Source organism: Panthera uncia, chromosome A2 (assembly GCF_023721935.1).
Source record: "Panthera uncia isolate 11264 chromosome A2, Puncia_PCG_1.0, whole genome shotgun sequence".
Classification (NCBI taxonomy): domain Eukaryota; kingdom Metazoa; phylum Chordata; class Mammalia; order Carnivora; family Felidae; genus Panthera; species Panthera uncia.
This window is the reverse complement of record NC_064816.1, coordinates 1,988,039-2,008,682: the sequence shown is the minus strand read 5'-3', so window position 1 is coordinate 2,008,682 and position 20,644 is coordinate 1,988,039. Positions and strand designations below refer to the sequence as shown.

General features: G+C 49.5%; 2 protein-coding genes across 2 annotated transcripts in view; both read left to right on the top strand.

Moving 5' to 3' along the window:
• Positions 1-19,881, top strand: part of LOC125930511 (zinc finger protein 77-like) — a 58,025-nt gene extending 38,144 nt beyond the window's left edge. The window contains exon 5 of the transcript XR_007460169.1: positions 19,816-19,881. The gene's annotated coding sequence lies outside the window, so the exon portion shown is untranslated. The remainder of the gene's footprint in view (positions 1-19,815) is intronic.
• Positions 1,556-19,881, top strand: LOC125930515 (zinc finger protein 77-like). The gene is made up of 4 exons (XM_049642341.1): positions 1,556-1,988; positions 9,218-9,344; positions 16,954-17,134; positions 17,539-19,881. The coding sequence occupies exons 1-4, from the start codon at positions 1,986-1,988 to the stop codon at positions 18,548-18,550; spliced, it is 1,323 nt and encodes a 440-aa protein (XP_049498298.1). The 5' UTR covers positions 1,556-1,985; the 3' UTR covers positions 18,551-19,881.
• Positions 19,882-20,644: the final 763 nt, after the last annotated feature.

The following is a 20,644-nucleotide window of genomic DNA, read 5'->3' as shown; positions in this document are numbered from 1 at the left end:
CATAAGAGACTCGGAATTACAGAGGAGAAACAGGGTTGTTGGGTTGGGGGAAGGCTAAGGGGTGAGGGGCAGTAATGAGGACACTTGTTGGGATGAGCACTAGGTGTTATACATAAGTGATTAATCACTAAATTCTATTCCTGTAATTATCATTACACTATATGTTAACTAATTTGGATTTAAATTTAAAAAAGAGAAAATAGCCTATGTGAAAGAGACCAGACTCACGTGGACACATACTCATATATAAAATGCAGAGTAGACGAATCCATAGAGACATAAACTATATTGTGACCAGGAGACATGGTTTCATGGCTGTTTTGAACTTTATTTAAAAAAAAAAATTTTTTTTAACGTTTATTTATTTTTGAGACAGGGAGAGACAGAGCATGAACGGGGGAGGGTCAGAGAGAGAGGGAGACACAGAATCTGAAACAGGCTCCAGGCTCTGAGCTGTCAGCACAGAGCCCGACGTGGGGCTCGAACTCACAGAGTGCGAGATCATGACCTGAGCCAAAGTCGGCCGCTTAACCGACTGAGCCACCCAGGCGCCCGGCTGTTTTGAACTTTAAATCTGTTTGAAAAAATGGAGCTGTAATTCACATACCATAGCTCACACTTTTTTTAAGATTTATTTTTATTTAGTTTTATTTTATTTATTAAAATTTATTTAAGTGTTTTTCTTTGAGAGAGAGAGTGCTAGGAAGAGGCAGAGAGAGGGAGGGAGAATCCCAAGCAGGCACCATGCCATTGGCAGGGAGCCCAACTGGGAGTACCAGCGGGATTAGGGGTGCAAACCCATGAACCCACAAACGGTGAGATCATGACCTGAGCCCCAACCAAGAGTTAGATGCTTAATGGACTGAGCCACCCATGCTCCCGGGGCTCACACTTTTAAGAGTAAAACTCAGTGCTCTGTTTTTTGTATGGTCACAGAGCTGTGCCACATCAGTGTACCATATGCAGAAGGGAAATAGAGCCTTTTACATTCCACATTCACAGGAACTGACTACAAACTGCGGTGATTTTCCTTGCAGAATATAACGCACGCCTGAGTACTATAACATCTCACACCTGTGGCTGTGTCCTGCTGGGGCCCAGGGGTCCCATGTCCCACGGAGGCTGAGAGCACGGGCATGTTAGGTTGACCTGGGGACAGAGAAGTGGGAGCGGGGCCTTGCGGTGTCAAGAGTCAGGTCAAAACGCTGGGAGACCTTATCTTCTGTTCCGTGACATCACTGGTCATTGAACTGTTCTTAAACATGGGACAGGGGCACCGTCACCTCGCCCGCGTGTCCACCGCAGACACAACCGTCACCAGGCCCTTCTGCTCTGTCTCGTTCCGATCCGGCGCGGGACAAGGGAGGCTCCGCGGAGAAACCGAGTCAGATTCCCAGGACAAAGGAAGAGGCAGGCGGGTCAGCCGGCCGGGAGGGCGTTCGGCCGGAGCCGACCTTAGGGCGGGCGGATCAGACACGTGTGTACCGCCGGCCCGTCACTCAGGGCGTAGGAGGCGGGGCCTGGGGGATCTGCCCAATCTGGCGCCACAGGGGCGGTGCCGGGACCACCCTCCAATCAGAACGTGAAGGGCCTCAGGCTGCCCTATCACAGTGCGGCAGTGCGGTGTCTCGGAGAATTGTCCAATCGAGGTGGTGGGGAGTTATCTTCGGAACAGCATCCAATCAGGTCGCATTGCCTGAAGCAACGCCCAATCCGTGCTTGGGGGCGCATAGCGCGGTGCATTTATATTACCGGGTCCGGAAACACTCCAATCAGGCCCTGGTGGGTGGGGGATGGGGTGATGCCATCCCGCTCGGTGAGTGTGAGCTCTGAGTCGTGGCTGCTGGTGTGCGCTTGTCCCGCGCTCACCCAGTTTTCCGGTCCGCTAGCTCCTCGGTTGGAGGAGGGGCACGTGAGGGCCGCGGAGTCGCCGGGTCGCGGGATCAAGAGGAGGACGCCCGGAGAGCTGCGTGTGCGGCCGCGAGATGGTGAGTGGCCGGTCCCTGGCCCGGGACGCGGAGGGGCTGGTTCCAACCGGCCTGAACCGGTTTGTAGCGACCGCGGACCCCTATTTCCCTGTTCCCCGCGAGTTCTCTCCCGAGTTTCCCCTGTGGGCCTTCGGATGGGATCCCGGCGTTCTCTCCCATCCTCGCGTGTGGGTCTCATAGTCTCTACCCGAATCTCCGCCGTGGACCGCAGTCCTAACCCTAGATCGGCCATGGGCCTCGGGGTGAGGTTCCTTTGTCCTGTCCCCTCTCCTCGTGGGGTCCCGGGGGTCCTGTCCAGAGATCTGTGGGCCGCGGGGTGGGGTTCCGGCGTCCTATCCCCTCTCCTCGTGTGGGTTCCGCAGGTCCTGACCTAAGTCTCTGTCTTTGGCCATGGGGTGGGGTCCCCGTGTCCCGTCACAATCACGGGTTTCCATGTGACCACCCGAGTCCTGGCTGGTGGAAGGAGGCGGGGACCACCACGTGCGGGGGCAGTAAAACCTGGGAATCGGAGTCCGGGAACTCACGATGGACCTGAGAGATAAATCCAGATTTGAGCTTGTCGAGGACACTTTGTTACAAAGGAGTTCCAACAGGGGCCAGGTCCCGTCTCAGAGATCCTCGGATCCTCAGAGATTCAGCCTCTCCAGTGAAACAGAACCGGCCTTGGCTGTTCTGCAAGAGGGGGATGGGCAAGAAGGCCCAGTGTCAGGATCCCACCCCTGCGGTGGAGGAAGGCCTCATTAGCTCAGGTCCCCCGGGCCTCGTTCCTCAGCTCAGTGGATGTTCAGCGTGTGGGCCACCCACAGCCAGGGGCCTGTGGGGAGGACAGTGGCCTGGCTAAAGTTTGGGTAGGAAAGGGGCAGTGGTGGACAGTTGGTCAAACCAGGTTCAAAGGAAAAATCCAAACTGAGTAAGGAGAGACGTGTATTGACAAAAATGATTGCAAAGGTGGGGGAGGGGACTGTTGCACTAGGGGCAGGGGCCCTGCAGGGGGGGAAGGACTGTTGCACTAGGGGCAGAGGCTGTGCAGGGGGCTAGGGAGGCTGTTGCACTAAGGTCAGGTCGGTGGTGGGGGCGGGCTGTTGCATTAGGGGCAAGGGCTGTGCAGGAGGGCGGGGGGCTACATCGACAGGGAGGACACTGTGAGCCTAAGACCAGCGAGTATCTCAAGAGTCGTGTAGAAGGGAGGAGAGGAGGAAAGAAACCAGGCATGAGCAGGTGTGGTGCTGACGTTGGGGTTCCCTGCGGCCAGCCTGTCCCCCTGTCCCCAGGAGGGGCTGTGTGTGGCTCAGGCTAAGATCAAGCCCACATTCAGGGGTCTGGAGGAAGGAGAGAAGCCAAAGCAAAGTGGGACCAGCCAGCATTTTGTGCCCCTTGGTCACGGGGACAAGCAGCTGAGCTGATCACAGATGAGGCACAAAGTGTGGGTGTGGGGGTCTGCGCGTGGCCCTGTCGTGGGTGAACAGGGGGACGTCCTGTGAGTCTTCTGGTCTGATGGGGGAGGGGCCCTCGTGCAGCCTGCTGTTTTCCAGACCCCAACAGGGTGGGGGAGGGAGTGCCTTTCCCTTCCACTGAGGTTTTCCAGGGAGCACAGGGCTCAAGTAGGCGTCTGCATGTCACCTGTCACCTGTGAGCAGGACCTGTCACCCTGTCCAGCTCAGCACGGGTCCTCTGCCAGCCTCTTGTTGAGCAGGTGTAAAATGCCCGAGTTCTTTCTGCCTCTTTTCTTCCCCTTCAGGGGAGAGGGTGGTAAATGTGTCAGGTCGTTCCTGTTCCTGTCCCTGCTGACTCGGGTTACTCTGGCCTTTATCCAGAGAGCGTCCCCTGGGGAAAAGTGTCTCCGGACAGAACTGTCCTTCTCCATGAGGGTTGGGGGGGATCTGCAGGGGGCTCCACACCTTCATGCCAGGTGGGTGGAGTCATGGATCAGAGGATTCATCCAAATGCTGGTGATGGTTCCACGCAGGGTCCAGAGCTGGAAAACTGTGATCCTGACCCACTTCTGGTTAATTGATGGTGGTCTGAGATACACAGAAATTCCTTGAACTGGGTTGTGTTCAGTTGTGACTTACGATTTGCTATCATGAGGCTAAAGTTAACAAGCACCTGTTCTCTGAAATGGATCAACAGTTTCCATTTATTTAAAACCAGAGAGTGCCCTAGAACTTCCTTTCTTTCTTTCATCTCAAGCACACGTAGAAGCAGTGATTCTGCACGTTTTCCTTCCCATGCTGGGAGGGGGTCTTTGTGTCATTCGGATGACCCAGGGTGCTCGAAGCTCAAAGCAAAGACCCAGGTCTCAAGTTCCTGCTTGTCTTGTGGCTTCATGTCTCTAAGTGTAAATGCATCGCCATTTTTACATGATGGGGAAAATTGCATATTGTAGATTGAGGGTAAGTTGAAATTTACTAAGTGATGGGGATGCGGCGTGTGAGTCAGCCATCAGTGCAGTGGGAGTTACCCGCTTTATGTTGTCCGGCTCGAGGGCGCGACTCGTATCTCCTGGAAGTCACACATGGGTTTATCTGATTCCCCCGGGGCTGAGCGTTTCTCACATGTGGGTTCCCTCTTCTGTGGAAACGTTTCCAGCGTGTTGTCACCTGTAACTCACGTGTCTGCTTCCTGATGTTCTGTTTCCTTCCCAGCCTATGGACATTTGTCTGTTTCATTTCTACGTGTTGTGTTTTGTCCAGGTCAGGGTGTGTCATTTCTCTGTGCTGCCTGCGTGGATGGACCTGTCACATTTCCCTTTTTTTTAAGGTTATTTATGTATTTTGAGAATGAAAGAGCATGAGGGAAGGAGGGGCAGGGAGAGAGGGAATCCCAAGCGGGCCTAGCACAGAGCCCGACGCCGGGCCCGATCTCCTCAACCCTGAGATCATGATCTGAGCTGAAATCTTGAGTCGGACGCTTAACAGGCTGGGCCACCGAGGCACCCCCTGCACATTTTCAGTGGACTTGAACTTCCTCATCTCTTCCTGTGCAGACAACCTTCTTTTGTTCTGTGAGAAAACTCCTTCACTCAGGTCATAATCACACGTGCTGGAACTTTCTGTGTGTTCCACTTGTTCCCATGACGGTTAAATCCACAGGTCTTGGTTACTGTCCATGAAGTGGACAAGGGAAAGGATTCCTTTTTTTTTTTTTTTTTTTTTAATGTTTGTTTAATTTTTTTTTTTTTTTGAGACAGAGAGAGACAGAGCATGAACGGGGGATGGGCAGAGAGAGAGGGAGACACAGAATCGGGAACAGGCTCCAGGCTCCGAGCCATCAGCCCAGAGCCTGACGCGGGGCTCGAACTCACGGACCGTGAGATCGTGACCTGGCTGAAGTCGGACGCTTAACCGACTGCGCCACCCAGGCGCCCCTGTTTAATTTTTTGAGAGAGAGACAGAGAGTGTGTGAGCAAGGGAGGGGCAGAGAGAGGGAGACACAGAATCCGAAGCAGGCTCCAGGCTCTGAGCCGTCAGCACAGAGCCCGACGTGGGGCTCAAACCCACGAATTGCTAGATCATGACCTGAGCCGAAATCGGAGGCTTAGCTGACTGAGCCACCCAGGCTCCCTAGGATTCCTTTTACCCCTTAGATAACCAGCCTTCCCTGGCCCCATGTGTCCAAGTGTCCCCATCTCTGCTGATGCCACTTGCTAAAGTCAGGGGCGCCTGTCTGTGCATTTCTTTGTCGATCAGGGTGTTTATCCGTCTGTCTGTTGCTGCCACGTGTTCTGGTTACTGGTAACTTGTAAATTGAAACTGTCAGTTACTTTACCCCCAAAACTGAGGCTGTTCCGGAACAGCAGAGATTTAGTTCTGGACGTGTAAGATACCACAGGACCACAGGCAGTTACTAGAACAGAGGAGAGGGACGCTCTCCTAGAGAGGCCAGGAGGGGCCGGGATGGAAACACGGGATGTGGAAGAACCTAGGGCTGGAAGCACAGTGGCTCCTCCCTGGCAGGGTGGGGGTGGGGAGGTGGCGTCCCAGCTGAGGCAGGATGGGCCTGCAGGGTGCTGGGCTTGCGGCTGGGGCCCCCGGTGAGGACGGGGCAGGACGCGAGGGCGCCCCCTGCCGGCCCCCCACTCCGTCCCTAAGGAGCTTTCCGTGTGCGAATTTCTACATTTCCTCTGTTTAACCTCAGTGTTTCCTGAGAAGCATCTGGGAGTGAGAGGCGGGTTTGCTGTATTTAGTGGATTTGTCCCTCAGCGCCAGGAAGGACGTCTCCCGCTTGGCGTGGCTTGTGTTGGAGGGAACGAGCAGAGCAGCGGAAACCAGTCGAGGCCACAGCTGAGTAACAGGGACGGTTCGGAGGGAGATGCCGTCAGACACTTGTCGTCTAGGCCGTGTTCACCAGCAGTGTCCGCCTTGCAGAGCGTGTACTTGTATGAATCACACGGGTCACTGGCAATAAAATATGGAAGAAAAGTAGCATAACTCTATGGTTTGTCCTAATCTGGGACCCCGGGTCTGAAGGCAGCCCACTGAACTGTTTATTGGCACTTGTTCCAACCCCGGGGAGAAAGTTCTCCCTGTGGAGGCAGACCCGGAGTCCTGTTGGCCTCCCAGAAGTATTGTTCTTGGGGTGTCTGGGTGGCTCAGTTGGTTGATGATGGTACTCTTGATTTCGGGGCAGGTCATGTTCTCATGGTTCATGGGTTCAAGCCCCCGGTTGGGCTCTGTGCTGACAGTGCAGAGCCTGCTTGGGATTCTCTCTCTCTCCCTCTCTCTGCCCCTCCCCTGCTCCTGGTCGCTCTCTTTCTCTCTCTCTCTCAAAAAACAAACAAACAAACAAAAAAACAAACAAAAGCAAAACAGAAGTCAGTTATTTTTCCAGGAACAAGTGGGTGTCTCTGGGTATAGCAGAGAATTACAATTTGGGACAGGTTAGCCTCAGGAAAACCACAGGCAAGTCTGAAGAAGAAAGGGAGGAACAAAGGGAGGAACGCTCTTTTCTAGAAGAGAAGGGGGCGTTGGGAGGGGCTGTGCCAAGCTAGAAGTCCATTGGAGCAAACTGGGAGAATCCAGGTGTAGCGGCTTTTCCTTGGCTGGACTGTGGTCGTCTCTCATTGGCTGACATGTGACTCTCTCACTGGCTGAGCCCTGGCTCGCTCTCATTGGCTGAGCCGTGGTTGTCTCTCATTGGCTGGGTTGTGACTGTCTCTCATTGGCTGGGCTGTTGCCACCCGAGGAAATAGTCTTTCTTCCTCCTGCATGAGCAGTGATGCATTATGGGTGTGCGGGTGCGTCTCTCCGTGTTGTGTCTGCCCTTGGCCCTGAGCGGCGGGTTGGGGAGCTTCCCCTGTGGACTCCTGACTCCACTTCAGTCGTGTCGCCTTTACTCAGCCTGGAAGAGGCGCCCGGCTTCTGGGTGGTTTTCATCGCTGGCGATCGGGAGTCGTGCCGCGGAGAGCAGAGCGCGTGCGCACGCGTGTGTGTGATGGCGCTCGTCCTCCCGGGTCTGGGGCAGGTGGATACGAGGAGCGGACCTGCCGTGTTGGGTGGGAACTCCACGTTGCTCGTGTTGGGGGTCCACCAGACTCTTCCAAGGCGGCCGCCCCCTCTTACATCCGCAGCAGGATGAATGAAGGAGAATGCGCCCTGCTCACGTCCTCGCCAGCGCTTCCCGGGGCGTCTTTATAGCCAGAGTGGTGGGTGCGAAGGGGCCTCAGCTGGTAGTTCGAGGCGCGTGTCCCGCGTGACGAATGTCTAGCATCTTTTCATCGACCCACTGGCCATTTGCATATGTTCTTTGGAGAAGTGTCTGGGTGCGCAAATGTTAGGTGTGGACTTTTCCCCACCGCCCCTTTTCCGGGATGAGGAAGTTCCTTTCTGTTCCTAGTTGGCTGAGTATTTTTGTCAAGAGAGGGTGGTGGGTTCAAGGAGATACCTCTTCTGTGTGTAAGTGATCATGGGGTTTTTGTTTCTCTTCTGTTCTTGAAGTTTATGACTGCTATTTTGGTTGCTGAACCAACCATTTTATTCCCAGATAAATCCCGCTTGGTCACGTTGTAGAATCCATTTTATATATGACTGGTTTTGGTATCACCATAAACTGGCCTCGTAGAGTAGGTTGGAAGTGTCTGTGCACAATTAAATTTTGTGGATAGATTCCAGATGATGGTGACATTGAGCATCATTTCATGTGCTTTTTGGCCATTGTGTATCTTCCTGGGGAAATGTGTACTCGCGTTCTTTGTCCATTGTTTAGTTGTATTATTTGTCTTTTTTATTGTTGTTACATGAGTTTTTAAAAACCTGTTTAGATCACAAACCTCGTATCAGCTGTGTGACTAGCAAACTCACATTGTAGCCCCAGACGAGGGGGTGTTGCCTTTGTCGTAACTGATGTAGCTGGGTTCTGTGTCCTTAGATTTTGGGGACGTGTCTTTTGTTTTGCAACTTCTGATTATTTTTATCATAGTTGTCTGCTCTTTATTTCAATGATGCAGTGTCCTCTGATTTTGCTCAAAAGATATTATGTGGTTTTATTTTTTCCCCTCTCTGTTAAAGTCACCTCTTGCTCTTTTAGGATCAATCTCTCGGGGAACTTTTCTTTCTGGTGCCCTTTTGCTTGAATTCTGGGTACTGGGTTATATGTTTCAGAGGCCCTGCTGACTTCTGAGTTTCTTCAGGAACCAGAACTTGTCTTACACACCAGGTGTGCCAGGCGCCCGGGCCCTGGCCTGTGTCCGTGCCCAGAGTCCAACTAATCCGGGGAAAGGGTCGTGTCTGCCTGTCGGAAGAGAGGGGACTCCGCCAGGCTTCTTGACCTTGTTCCTTCCAGGGTGAGAGCTGCTCCCATCAAGCAGCCCTGGAATCTGAGTGTCCACAGCATCCTGACATTCTGGTCCCAGTTCTTGGAGCTGACGAGGCATAATCGTCTTAGAGCAAGCCAAGCGTGTGTCCTCCGATTTGTGTGCTGTCTGAGTGCATATCTCACTTTTCAGTCTGTACAGAACTGGTCTGCTCAGGTGTGTCCCAGTAGAAATAACCCAGTAAATTGGGTGTGTGCAAGTCTATGGCAGCTCTTGTCATCGCCCTCTGCTTCAAGTCCCAGCCCTTCCCGTCACTGTGCGCAGTGCAGTGGGTCTGCCTGGGTGTTGTCACTTCCTACTCACGTGTGACTCACGGTCCTAGGAATGGAGTGCAGCTCCCCGCCTGTCACCCTTTATCCTCCCGCACACGTAGGTGATGATGGAGCTTTGCTGCAACAGAGTGTGTGGTATGTTTCAGGACTCTGTGGTCTTTGTGGATGTGGCTGTGAACTTCACCCCGGAAGAGTGGGCTTTGCTGGATAGCAGTCAGAGGAACCTCTACAGAGATGTGATGCTGGAGACCTGCAAGAACCTGGCCTCCGTGGGTAAGCATGGCTCCATCCCTTCCCTCATCTTGGCGCAACAAATGTTTCTTACAACTGTCCTATCCTACCGGGGCCGAGGAATGGGAGTACGTTGGAGGAGAGGTAGACATGGTCCGAGCCTTCATGGAACCTCCGTAGAGTCACAGAGCTTTTCCATGAGCAAAGTCTTATGTGTTAACTTGCTCTATTCATCTGGATTAAGGTCTGAGACTCCCTAATTTAATAAATGTGAATGCGGTCTCTGGTGAGTGCTGTTTTGTGGTTTTTACTCCTGTGGAAGTTACACGGCGAATACACATTGGACACCTTAATATTGCTGCACTTAAATCCTCACTTAACGAGGAGGGAAGGCGGCAGAGTAGGGGATCCTGAGCTCACCGCGTTCCCCGGACGCTCTGAGGCAATAGGAACGTGTACTCCCACTAACTCTGCGATGCCTCGAAAACTGGCGGAACAGGTCTTTCGAAGCTAACATGAAGGCTACATGGAAAAGGGTAGGCAGGGGGGAGATGTGGTTGGAAACCAAACCCCCCAGTGTGGCTGTCCACAAGTGGACGGGACATCCCAGTTACCGAGAAGCTGGGGAATCAGTCCCCACACCATGCACCCCTGGCCCGGGGGACTACAGTGGAAAGACCAGGACCCATAACACCTGCCTTTGAAAATCAATGAGCCTTAAGTTTTGGGGGTGAAACCTCACAAGGGCTTCACTCTAGGCTCTATCGTTTGGCAGAAGGTCCAGCATAGGGGCAGCCTTTTGAAAATCACCTTAGTTGTATGTGATAGAGATTTATTGATTAATTTTAGGACACGCACTGGAGGCTCAGGGAACTTCCTCCAGGAACAGACGTGTAGGCAGGTGTCATTTCCCTTGCCCCCCTTCACCCTAGATGGTCAGGTGCTTGTGGGAGCCAGTTCTGATGCTCTGCATCTATGCTGCCAACACCAGTTGCCACACGACAGCATCCCCCCCAGAGGACCCCCACCGCCCCCAGGATACAAAATCAATGTACAGAAATCTGTCACATTCCTATAGACTAATAATGAAGGGGCAGAAAGTCAAATTAATGAAGAATCCCTTCTTACAATTGCACCAAAACCAATACAATATCTAGGAATAAGCTCAACCAAAGAGGTGAAAGAGCTGTATTCCCAAGACGGTAAAACACCAATGAAGGAATTTCAAGACAACACAAAGAAATGGAAAGACTGTAGTGCCCCAAGCAATGTAGAGATTTAATGCAATCCCTGTCAAAATTCCAACAGCATTTTTCACACAGGTAGCCCCGAAATGCTAAAATTTGTATGGAACTACAAAAGACTTCAAAAGCCAAAGCAATCTTGAGAAAGGAATGCGAAACTGGGGGTATTCCAATCCCAAATTTTGAGTTCTGTTACAAAATGGTAGTAATTAAAACAGGATGTACTGGTACAAAAATAGAAACAGAGATCAGTTGAGCGGAACGGAAAACCTAGAAATAAGCTCACAATTATATGGTCGATTAACCTTTTTTTTTTTTTTTAAGTTTATTTATCTTGAGAGAGCTCGAGAGTGAGTGCAGGGGAGGGGCAGAGAGAGAGGGAGAGATAGATCCCAAGCAGGGTCTGCACTGTCAGCAAGGAGCCTGATGCAGGGGTTGAACTCACCAACTATGAGGTCATGACCTGAGCCAAAATCAAGAATCAGATGCTTAACTGACTAAGCCACTCTGGCACCTCGTCAATTAATCTTTGACAAAGGAGGAAAGAACATACAGTGGGAAAAGTATAGTCTCTTCGACAAATGGCACTGGGAAAACCGGACAGCCACATGCAGAATGAAACCAGGCCACATTCTTCACCACACACAAAAATAAACTCAAAGTGGATTAACGACCTAAATTTGAAACCTGAAACCATAAAACTTCCTGAAGGGAGTGTAGGCAGTTCTCTCAGACATTGGCTATGGCAACATTTTTCTAGATCTGCCTCCTGAGGCCAAGAAAATAAAAGCAAAAATAAACTATTGCAACGGCATCCAAATAGAAAGCTTCTGCACTGTGAAGGCAACAAGCAACAAAAGTAAAAGGCAGTCTCCGGAATGGGAGATCATACATCCTATAATGGGTTAGTATCCAAAATATATAAAGAACTGAAACAATGCAATACCCCACAAGAAGCAATCTAATAAAAAATGGTCAGGATGGCTCAGGTTGTTGGGCGTCTGACTCTTGATTTTGGCTCAGGTCATGGTCTCACGGTTTGTGGGATCGATTCCCACCTTGGGCCCTGTGCTGATAGCAAGGAGCCTGTTTGGGATTCTCCTCTCTCTGCTCCTCCCCCATTCATGCTGTCTTATTCTCTGTCTCTCAAGATAAATACATATTTTTAAATACATATATACATATTTTTTAAAATAAGGTTTTTTTAAATTTTTTTTTAACGTTTATTTATTTTTGAAACAGAGAGACAGAGCATGAACGGGGGAGGGGCAGAGAGAGAGGGAGACACAGAACCGGAAGTAGGCTCCAGGCTCCGAGCCATCAGCCCAGAGCCCGATGCGGGGCTCAAACTCACGGACCGTGAGATCGTGACCTGAGCTGAAGTTGGACGCTTAACTGACTGAGCCACCCAGGCGCCCCATAAAAATAAGTTTTTTGATTTAAAAAAATTTTTTTAATAAAATTTTTAATTTTTAATATTTTAATTTTTTAAAACTTACTTAAATTTATTTTTAAACTTTTTATTTTTAAATAAAAATGTTTATTTTTGTGAGAGAGAGAGAGCGTGAGCGGGGAGGGGCAGAGAGAAAAGGAGACAGAATCTGAAGCAGGCTCCAGGCTCCGCGCTGTCAGTACAGAGCCCAATGTGGGGCTCGAACTCACCAACTGTGAGCTCACGACCTGAGCTGAAGTCGGAAGCTTAACCGACTGAGCAACTCAGGTGCCCCTATTTTTTTTTTTATGTTTATTTATTTTTGAGAGAGAGAGAGAGAGAGAGACAGTGCATGAGTGTCAGATGGGCAAAGAGAGAGAGGGAATCTGCAAGAGTCTCCAGCCTCCAAGCTGTCAACACAGAGCCCAATACAGGGCTCGAACCCACAGACCATGACATCATGACCTGAGCCAAAGTGGGAGCTCAACCAACTGAGCCACCCAGGTGCCCCAATAAATAAACAATTTTTTAAAATGGGTAGAAGACACAAAGAGACACTTCTTCAAAGAAGACATCCAGATGACCAACAGGCACGTGAAAGGGACTCGGCATCACTCATCAGGGAAATGCAAATCAAAACTATAAAGACATATCCCCTAACACCTGTCAGCATGTCTGAAAGAGAAAACACGAAAACAAGTGTTGGTGAGGATGTGGGGGGAAAGGAACCCTCGTGCAGTGTTGGTGGGAATGCAAACTGGTGCAGCCATTGTGGAAAACTGCGTGGAGATTCCTCAAAGAATTAAAAATAGAGCTGCCCTATGATCCAGGAATCGCGCTTCTGGATATTTACCCCCAACACACACACACACACACACACACACAAAACACTAATTCAGAGGGATACACGCACCCCTGTGTTTATTGTGGCATTGTCTACAATTGCCAGACTATGGAAGCAGCCCAAGTGTCCATCACTAGATGAATGGATAGAGAGGCAGTGGTGCATATACAAATGGAGTATTACCCAGCCATAAAAAAGAATGAAATCTTGCCATTTGCAACAACATGGATGGCACTAGACAGATTACACTAAATGAAATAAGTCAGAAAAAGACAAATACCAAATGATCTCACTTCCATGTGGAGTCCATGAAACAAAAGCAAACGAGCAAAGGGAAAAAATGAAGGTGAGACAAACCAAGAAACAGATTCTTAACTATAGAGAACAAACTGGTGGTTACAAGAGGGGAGGTGGGTGGGGGGCATGGGGGGTGTAGGGGATGGGGATTAAAGAGTACCCTTATGATGGAAAAAAAAGAAATTGAAGATGATACAAAAAGTTGAAAGATACAGTATTCTCATGGATTGGAAGGATTAATATTGTTAAAGTCCGTACTACAAAAAGCACCCTACAAATTTAGTGTACCTACCAACCTACCAATAAATAGTATTTTTTCAAAGAACTAGAGCAAAATATCCTAAAATTTGTATGGAACCCGAAAAGCCCCCAAATAGCCAGAACAGTTTTAGGAAAGTGTAACAAAGCTGATGATATGATAATCCCAGATTTGAAAATATACTGCAAAACTGTAGTAATCAAAACAGTATGGTATGGCACAAAAACAGACATAGATGAAGGGAACAGGATAGAGATCCCAAAAAGAAAGCCATGCTTATATCGTCCAAATATCTACAACAAAGCAGGTCAGAATATACGACGTGGAAAAGACTGTGTTCAGTAAATGGTGTTGGGGAAAACTGGACAGCGACCTCCAAAAGAATGAAACGGTGCAGAGAAAGGGGAACCCTCCTGCACTGTTGGTGGGAATGCAAAGTGGTGCGGCCACTCTGGAAAAAAGTATGGAGGTTGCTCAAAACAGTAAAGATGGAACTACCCTACAACCCAGCGACTGCACTACTAGGTATTTACGCAAAGGATTCAGAAATACAGATCTGAAGGGGTACACGCACCCTGATGTTTATAGCAGCATTATTTATCATAACCAAGCTATGGAAGCAGCCCAGATGTCCATCGACCGATGAATGGATAAATAAGATGTGGTTTATATACACAACGGAAGATCACTCAGCCACCAAAGATGATGATGAAATCTTGTCATTTGCAGCTACATGGATGGAACTAGAGTGTATTAAGCTAAGCGAGATAAGTCAGACAGAGGAAGACAAATACCATATGATATGAGTCATATGTGGAATTTAAGAAACAAAACAGATGAACATATGGGAAGGGGGAAACAAACAATAAGAGACTCTTAACGATAGAGAACAAGCCGAGGGTTGATGGAGGGAGGTGGGCGGGGGGATGGGCTAGATGGGTGATGGGATAACACCAGGTGTTGTATATAAGTGATAAATGATGGCTTCCACTCCTGAAACCAATATAATGCATATTTACTAACAAATTTAAGTGAAAACTTGAAGGGGCGCCTGGGTGGCTCAGTCAGTTCAGCATCCGACTCTTGGTTTCAGTTTGTGATTTCACAGTTCGTGAGTTCAAGCCTCGAGCTGGTATTCTCTGTCCCTCTCTTTCTGGCCCGCCCCCACTCATACTCGCTCACTCTCAAAATAAATAAACTAAAACAACAAAACGGGGCCACTTTCTTACAGCTTACACAAAAGTAAACGATATGGATCAAATACCTAAACATAAGACTTGAAAGTATATACCTCTTGAAAGAAAACAGAGACAGTAAACTGTAAGGACATTAGCCTTAGTGATATTTTTGTGGACTTGTCCCTCAGGGAAGGGTAAAAAAAAAACAACAAAAAACAAAAAAAAACCCACACGAAACAATTGGGACTATATCAAACTGAAAAGCTTTTGCAGTGAGGCAACTATCAACATGATGAAAAGGCAACCCTTTGTTTATGGGAAGGGGAGAAGATATTTGCAAATGATATTTCCAATAAAAGGCCTGTATCTAAAACATAAATAATTCCTACAACTCAACACCAAAAAAAATTTGATTATTAAATGGGCAGAGGAACTCAACAACAGACATTTTCCTGAAGAAGGTGTTGAGATGGCCAATAGACATTCAAAAAGCTGTTCAGTATCACTAATCCTCAGGGAAATGCAAATCAAAACCACAATGCGATATCATCTCAGAGAAGACAGATTGGTTAGTATCAAAAAGACAGGAAATAGCAAGTATTGGTGAGGGTGTGGAGACCAGGAAACCCGTCGTTGTTGGTGTGAAGGTAAACTTGTGCAGCCATGTTGGAAAACCATATGGAGCTTCCACAAAAAACTAAACCACAAGTACCACATGGTCCGTAATTCCACTTCTGGGTAGTTGACCATAGGGGAAAAAAACTAACACGCAAAGATATGTGCGCCCCCACGTTCACTGTGGCACTAGTTATGGTATTTAAGATGTGGAAGCAACCCAGGAGTCCGTCGACAGATGAACGGATGGGGAAGATGTCATACATACAAGGGGCATCGCTCAGCCATATAAAGTGGATGAAGTCTTGCCATTTATGACCACATGGATGGACTACAGGGTGTCATTCCAAGTAAATAAGACGGAAAGACAAACACCGTGTTGTGACTTCACACGTGGGATCTAAACAACAAAATGGAGGCACAGACAACAAAAAGTAGAAACAGGTGTAAAAACAGGAGATCAACATGGTGTTTGCGAGGTTGGAAGGGGCTGGAGGGACGGGTGAATGGATGAAGGGGATTGAGAAGTACAGAGTTGAGCTTATTAAATAAAGAAGTCTTGGGAGTGAAGAGTGCCACACAGGGAATACGGGCAGTAATATTGTAGTTTGTATAGTGCCTAGTGGTAATTTCACTTATCGTGGTGAGCATTTTGTAATGTATAGAACTGTCCTATTACTATGTTGTACCCCTGACACTAATATTATAGGTCAATATGGTTCCCTCTCCACCCCCCAAAAAAGCCCAGGGGCTCCTGGCTGGCTCAGTCAGAAGAGCATGTGATTCTTGATGTCAGGGTCATGAGTTTGAGCCCCACGTGGGGTGTACAGGTTAGTAAACAAAAAAACAAAAAAAAAAAAAGCCCTCACTTACCCATCATCAATGACCCTGAAGACGAAAGTCAGGCCCATCTTCCAGATTGCTTGTTGTCCTTCAAATCCTCCCTCCTGCTGAGCTCTTCTCAGGGGCAGGACAGCAGCCACACACACACCATCTAATCTCCTAGCGGCAGCTGGGGCAGTGCAGGCAGCCTCCTCCGAGGGCCTATGTGCCTTCAGAACAGGCCAACCCTCGGTTGGACCAGGTTCTGGAGAAGGGATTGGCGTTTGGACACATCCATTAGAAACATGACTCGGGGGCGCCTGGGTGGCTCAGTCTGTTAAGCATCTGACTCTCGGTTTTGACCCAGGCCGTGATCTCATGGATTGTGGGATTGAATGCTGTGTCGGGCTCCAGGCTGACAGTGCAGAGCCTGCTCGGGATTCTCTCTGTCCCTCTCTCTCTGCCGCTCACCTGCTCGTGCTCTCCCTCTCTCTAAAAATAACTAAACTTCATAAAAAGAAAGAAACATGACGCAGTCTGTTTGAGAAGGGTGGTGTTTGTCACTTACCTGGCTTCCCTGTTGGACTTTTCATCCATCCTTATGCACATGGTGAGCCTTTCTGTAGTTTTGTTACAGAGGTAGTGTGTCGATGTGTGTATCTTGCCCAGTTCCTTCCTATTTTGCTTTTCTAAAAAATACTGATCTCTGCATTAGTCTCCATCTATATTGAAGTATTTCTGAGTGAACAAGTTGCCATTTGATAGTTTTCCTATCATTCCCAAAGTCCCAGATTACCAAGGTCCTCAGAATTTTTCCTTGGTCACCTGACCTTTCTTCCTGATGAACTTCATTTACATTTGAGATCAGTATATGAATGGAAGTCTACATTCGGTCTGTTTTCTTTCTTTTATCCACTAATTCTTTTCCAGCAAACTAAATTTTGCTACCAAATGTTGCAGATTATTGCATTCGAGTTAATACCAGTGGATCAAGTCCTCAGTGGGATGTTTTGGAGGATGAACCATCTCATGAAGAAAAAATAGTAAGATTTGCAAGAAATGATTCCTGGTCTGTTTTTGGAGAAAACCAGACATTTCGTAGCAGAGGAGATTACACGCAAACCCAGGAAAGGCGTTTGAGGTGAGTGACACTTGCAGGGAGGAGGGGGGGACGTTGGCAGATTGTGAGACGAACTTGAAATTAAAGAACAGCTGAAAACCTAACGCAACAATTGTGTAATTGATGGGGAAAATGCATTCTACGTATTGATCGTCTGAAACCCCATTCAGTTGGAAACCACGGTCAGGGAAAACTCTACGTAAGAAGCCCTGAATGTTACGACTCTATTTGAGTCCTCAGCCAGACCAGTAAGCTTGTACCACTTTGTAAGCATGGAGACAGTGCCACAAACGTACCCGTTCATTGACAGTGGCCACTGTGCAGTCCCAACACTGATTAGCAAACGTCAATAATAGATCATTAGTGAATAAAGAGACCGCTTCTCATCACTAGTCCCTAACCGTGTGCCTTCCCGTTTTGAACAGAAGTCCTTTCGTGGAGAGTGTCTGTGAACGTATCGAAGGAGATCAACGTGGAGGCACCCTGAACCCGATTACAAGTCTTACCGCGCACCAGGGGTATCCCATCGGAGGCAAACCCTGTCAATGCGCTAAGTGTAGAGAAGCCCTCACAGGTGGTTTTTTCCTAGGGAATCTGCGAAGATTTCACCCAGGACTCAAACCTAGTCCCTGTGAGGAATGTGGGCTGGCCTGTAGCTGTGTCGCGAGCCTCAGCACTCAGGTGGACGCAGGCCTCGTAGAGAAACCCTATGAAGGTCAGGACGCCGGGAGAGCATCGGAGACGTACGCGAAGAGTCTCAGTAGTAAAATATCTCTAGAGTGCAAGAAATGTGGAAAAGCTTTCATTTGCACGTCTTCCTTTCAGGGTCACGTGCGAGGTTCCTGTGGACAGAGTGTCCATGCGTGTGGCGTGTGTGGGAGTGCCTTTATGTTTCACTCCCGTCTTACGTGTCACGTGAGAACTCACGCCGGGGAGAGGCCCAGTGATTGCATAGACTATGGGAAGGTTTACAGCTGCCTCTCTTACGCTCAAGGTCACTCCAGTAATCAACCTGGGGAAAGAGTTTTTCAGTGTGGGCTCTGTGGGAAAGCCTTCACTCGTCGGACCTACCTTCAAAGTCACGTGAGAACGCATACTGGGGGAAAACCCTATAAATGTCAGGAGTGTGGAAAAGCCTTCACTCGTCGGGCCTACCTTCAAAGTCATCTGAGAAAGCACAGTGGAGTGAAGTCTTTCAAGTGCCAGCAGTGTGGAAAAGCCTTCTATTCGTCCTCGTACCTTCAGATACATGCACGGATACATACTGGGGAGAGACCCTGCGTGTGTCAGCATTGTGGGAAAACGTTCAGATACCCCGCAAACCTGCGAGCTCACGTGAGGACACACACCGGGGAGAGGCCCTACGAATGTAAGGAGTGTGGAAAAACCTTCAGTCGTGTCTCCTCCTTTCGAAGGCACGGGAAAACCCACAGTTGAGTCAAACATCTGAGAGTACGGAGTGTCGTTCCTAATCCGTTCTATCGTTCTTCATTCCTTCGATACGGAACAACGCACGCTGGGGAGAGACGCTTGCGAGTAGTGTGGGAAAGCTTTCAGGCAGCTCCAGCATTTGCAAAGTCATTTGAGATACAGTTGCGTGAAACCCTAGGAGAGTAAAGAGTGTGGGAAAGCGTAGCGGGCTTACTCCTTCCTTGGAGGACGCACAGTGGGGAGAGACCCTTGGAAGGTCGGCACTGTGGGAAGACGTTCAGGCGTCACGGCTCCCGTCCAGAACACGTGAGGCTGCACAGTGGACGGTGAGCCGGTGAATCTAAGGACTCTGGTGGGGCCTTCCAGTGCCCCGTAGACCTGTGGGAGCGTGTGACGACTCACACCGGGCACTGTGGGAGAGCCCCCAGTCGTCCCTCCTCCCACCGAGGACACGTGTGAAGGAAAACACGGCGAAGTGTAGCCTGAGAACGTAGGAACCGTGGAAAAGCCTTCGGGCATCCCAGGGACCTGTGAGCACGCACACACTGGGGAGGAGCCCTGAGCACAGCACCTGTGGCAAAGCCTGCATTCTCCCCTAATGGTCATATTTAAAACATGAGCAAACACCACGGAGAGAAATCTTCTCAATGGGAAAAGTGTCGGAAAAGCTTGGAAGGATCGTAGGTCACGTATTTTGTCCATGGCAGGTCGGGCCGCCCCGGCATCTTCTAATTGTTGTAAATATGGATTTGTCTTTGCAAATGCCTCTTCCTTACAGGGATCCCAAGTGCGTTAATTCCAGCGCATGCCTAAGAAGCATCCCACTGTGTCCTTCTCACCTGTAGGGCGCTATTCTGTTATCTCAGATCCGAAAACCGCATACAGTTATGGCGAACGTGTCTCCACGACGATGTCTTCTGGACCCGGGGCCGATCAGTGGTCTGTACGTGTATCTCGTCCTCTGGTGCAGAGACTAGAATTCCCCGACTCCGCCCTGCCCCTCCTTGCGGTCTTTATTATTGAAAGTTGTGTCTCCACGTGTGCTGTTGCTGCCGTGTGCCCACCTGTGTTCCCCATGACGTTAGTAAACGCGCAAGGATACTGGAGGAGGACAGTCTCCTCTGATCGTGTTCATGGTTTGACCTCCGCTCATCGCCCTTGAGCTCGGTTGTTCATCAGTCATGACCCACTGAGTTACGAAGAGAAACTTTGTTGGGGGTGCCTGGGTGGCTCAGTGGGTTAAGCGCCCCACTCTTGATTTCGGCTCTCAGGTCATGAGCTTGCGGTTCGTGGGATTGAGCCCCGTGTCAGGCTCTGTGCTGACAGCTCTCTCTCTCTCTCTCTCTCTCTCTCTCAAAGTAAATACATAAACTTAAAAAAAAAAAAAAAAGAAGAGAAACCTTGTGGCTTGAAGTGGAAAGTTAGTGTCCAGCTGGTTCTGCTGGGTTTCGTTGTGAGCTTTGTGAGGCGGGAGGCCGTACGTCCCAGAGTCCTCCTCTGTGTGGCTCTGAGAGGAAGGCCCAGAGAAGAGAAGCTGTGTGGGGCTTGGAGAGCTGCAGTGAGGAACCGTGATTCTCCATCCTTCCGTGCCGCCAGGGGACAGACGCGTGGGGACCCAGGTGGGCCCGAGTCACGGCGTGTTGTCCTGGCTTCTGGTCTGCCGTCTGGAACAGCCCCCCTGTAAGAAAAGTTTGACATTAGTTCTTGTTAGCATGTTCCAGAGACTTCCACGAGCTGTCCCGTGACAGACCGTCTTGGCTTCCCAGTCCCCACGGATCCTTACGTTGCCCTGTGACTCTTTGTGTCCGTGAGGCCGTCTCTTGAGGCTGTCGTGCTTAGCGAGCTCTCTTATCCTGTGACCCCTTCATCTCCATACTTTTCTTAAAAATGTTAATTTTACTTTTTTTTTGAGAGAGAGAGAGAGTGAGTGGTGGAGGGGCAGAGACAGGGAGACAGAACCCCAAGGGGGCTCCTCACTGTCAGCACAGAGCCCGACTTCAGGGCTCGATCTCACGAACCGTGAAGTCATGACCTGAATCGAAATTGAGAGTTGGACGCTTCACCAACTGAGCCACCCAGACCCCCCTCCATGCTTTTCCT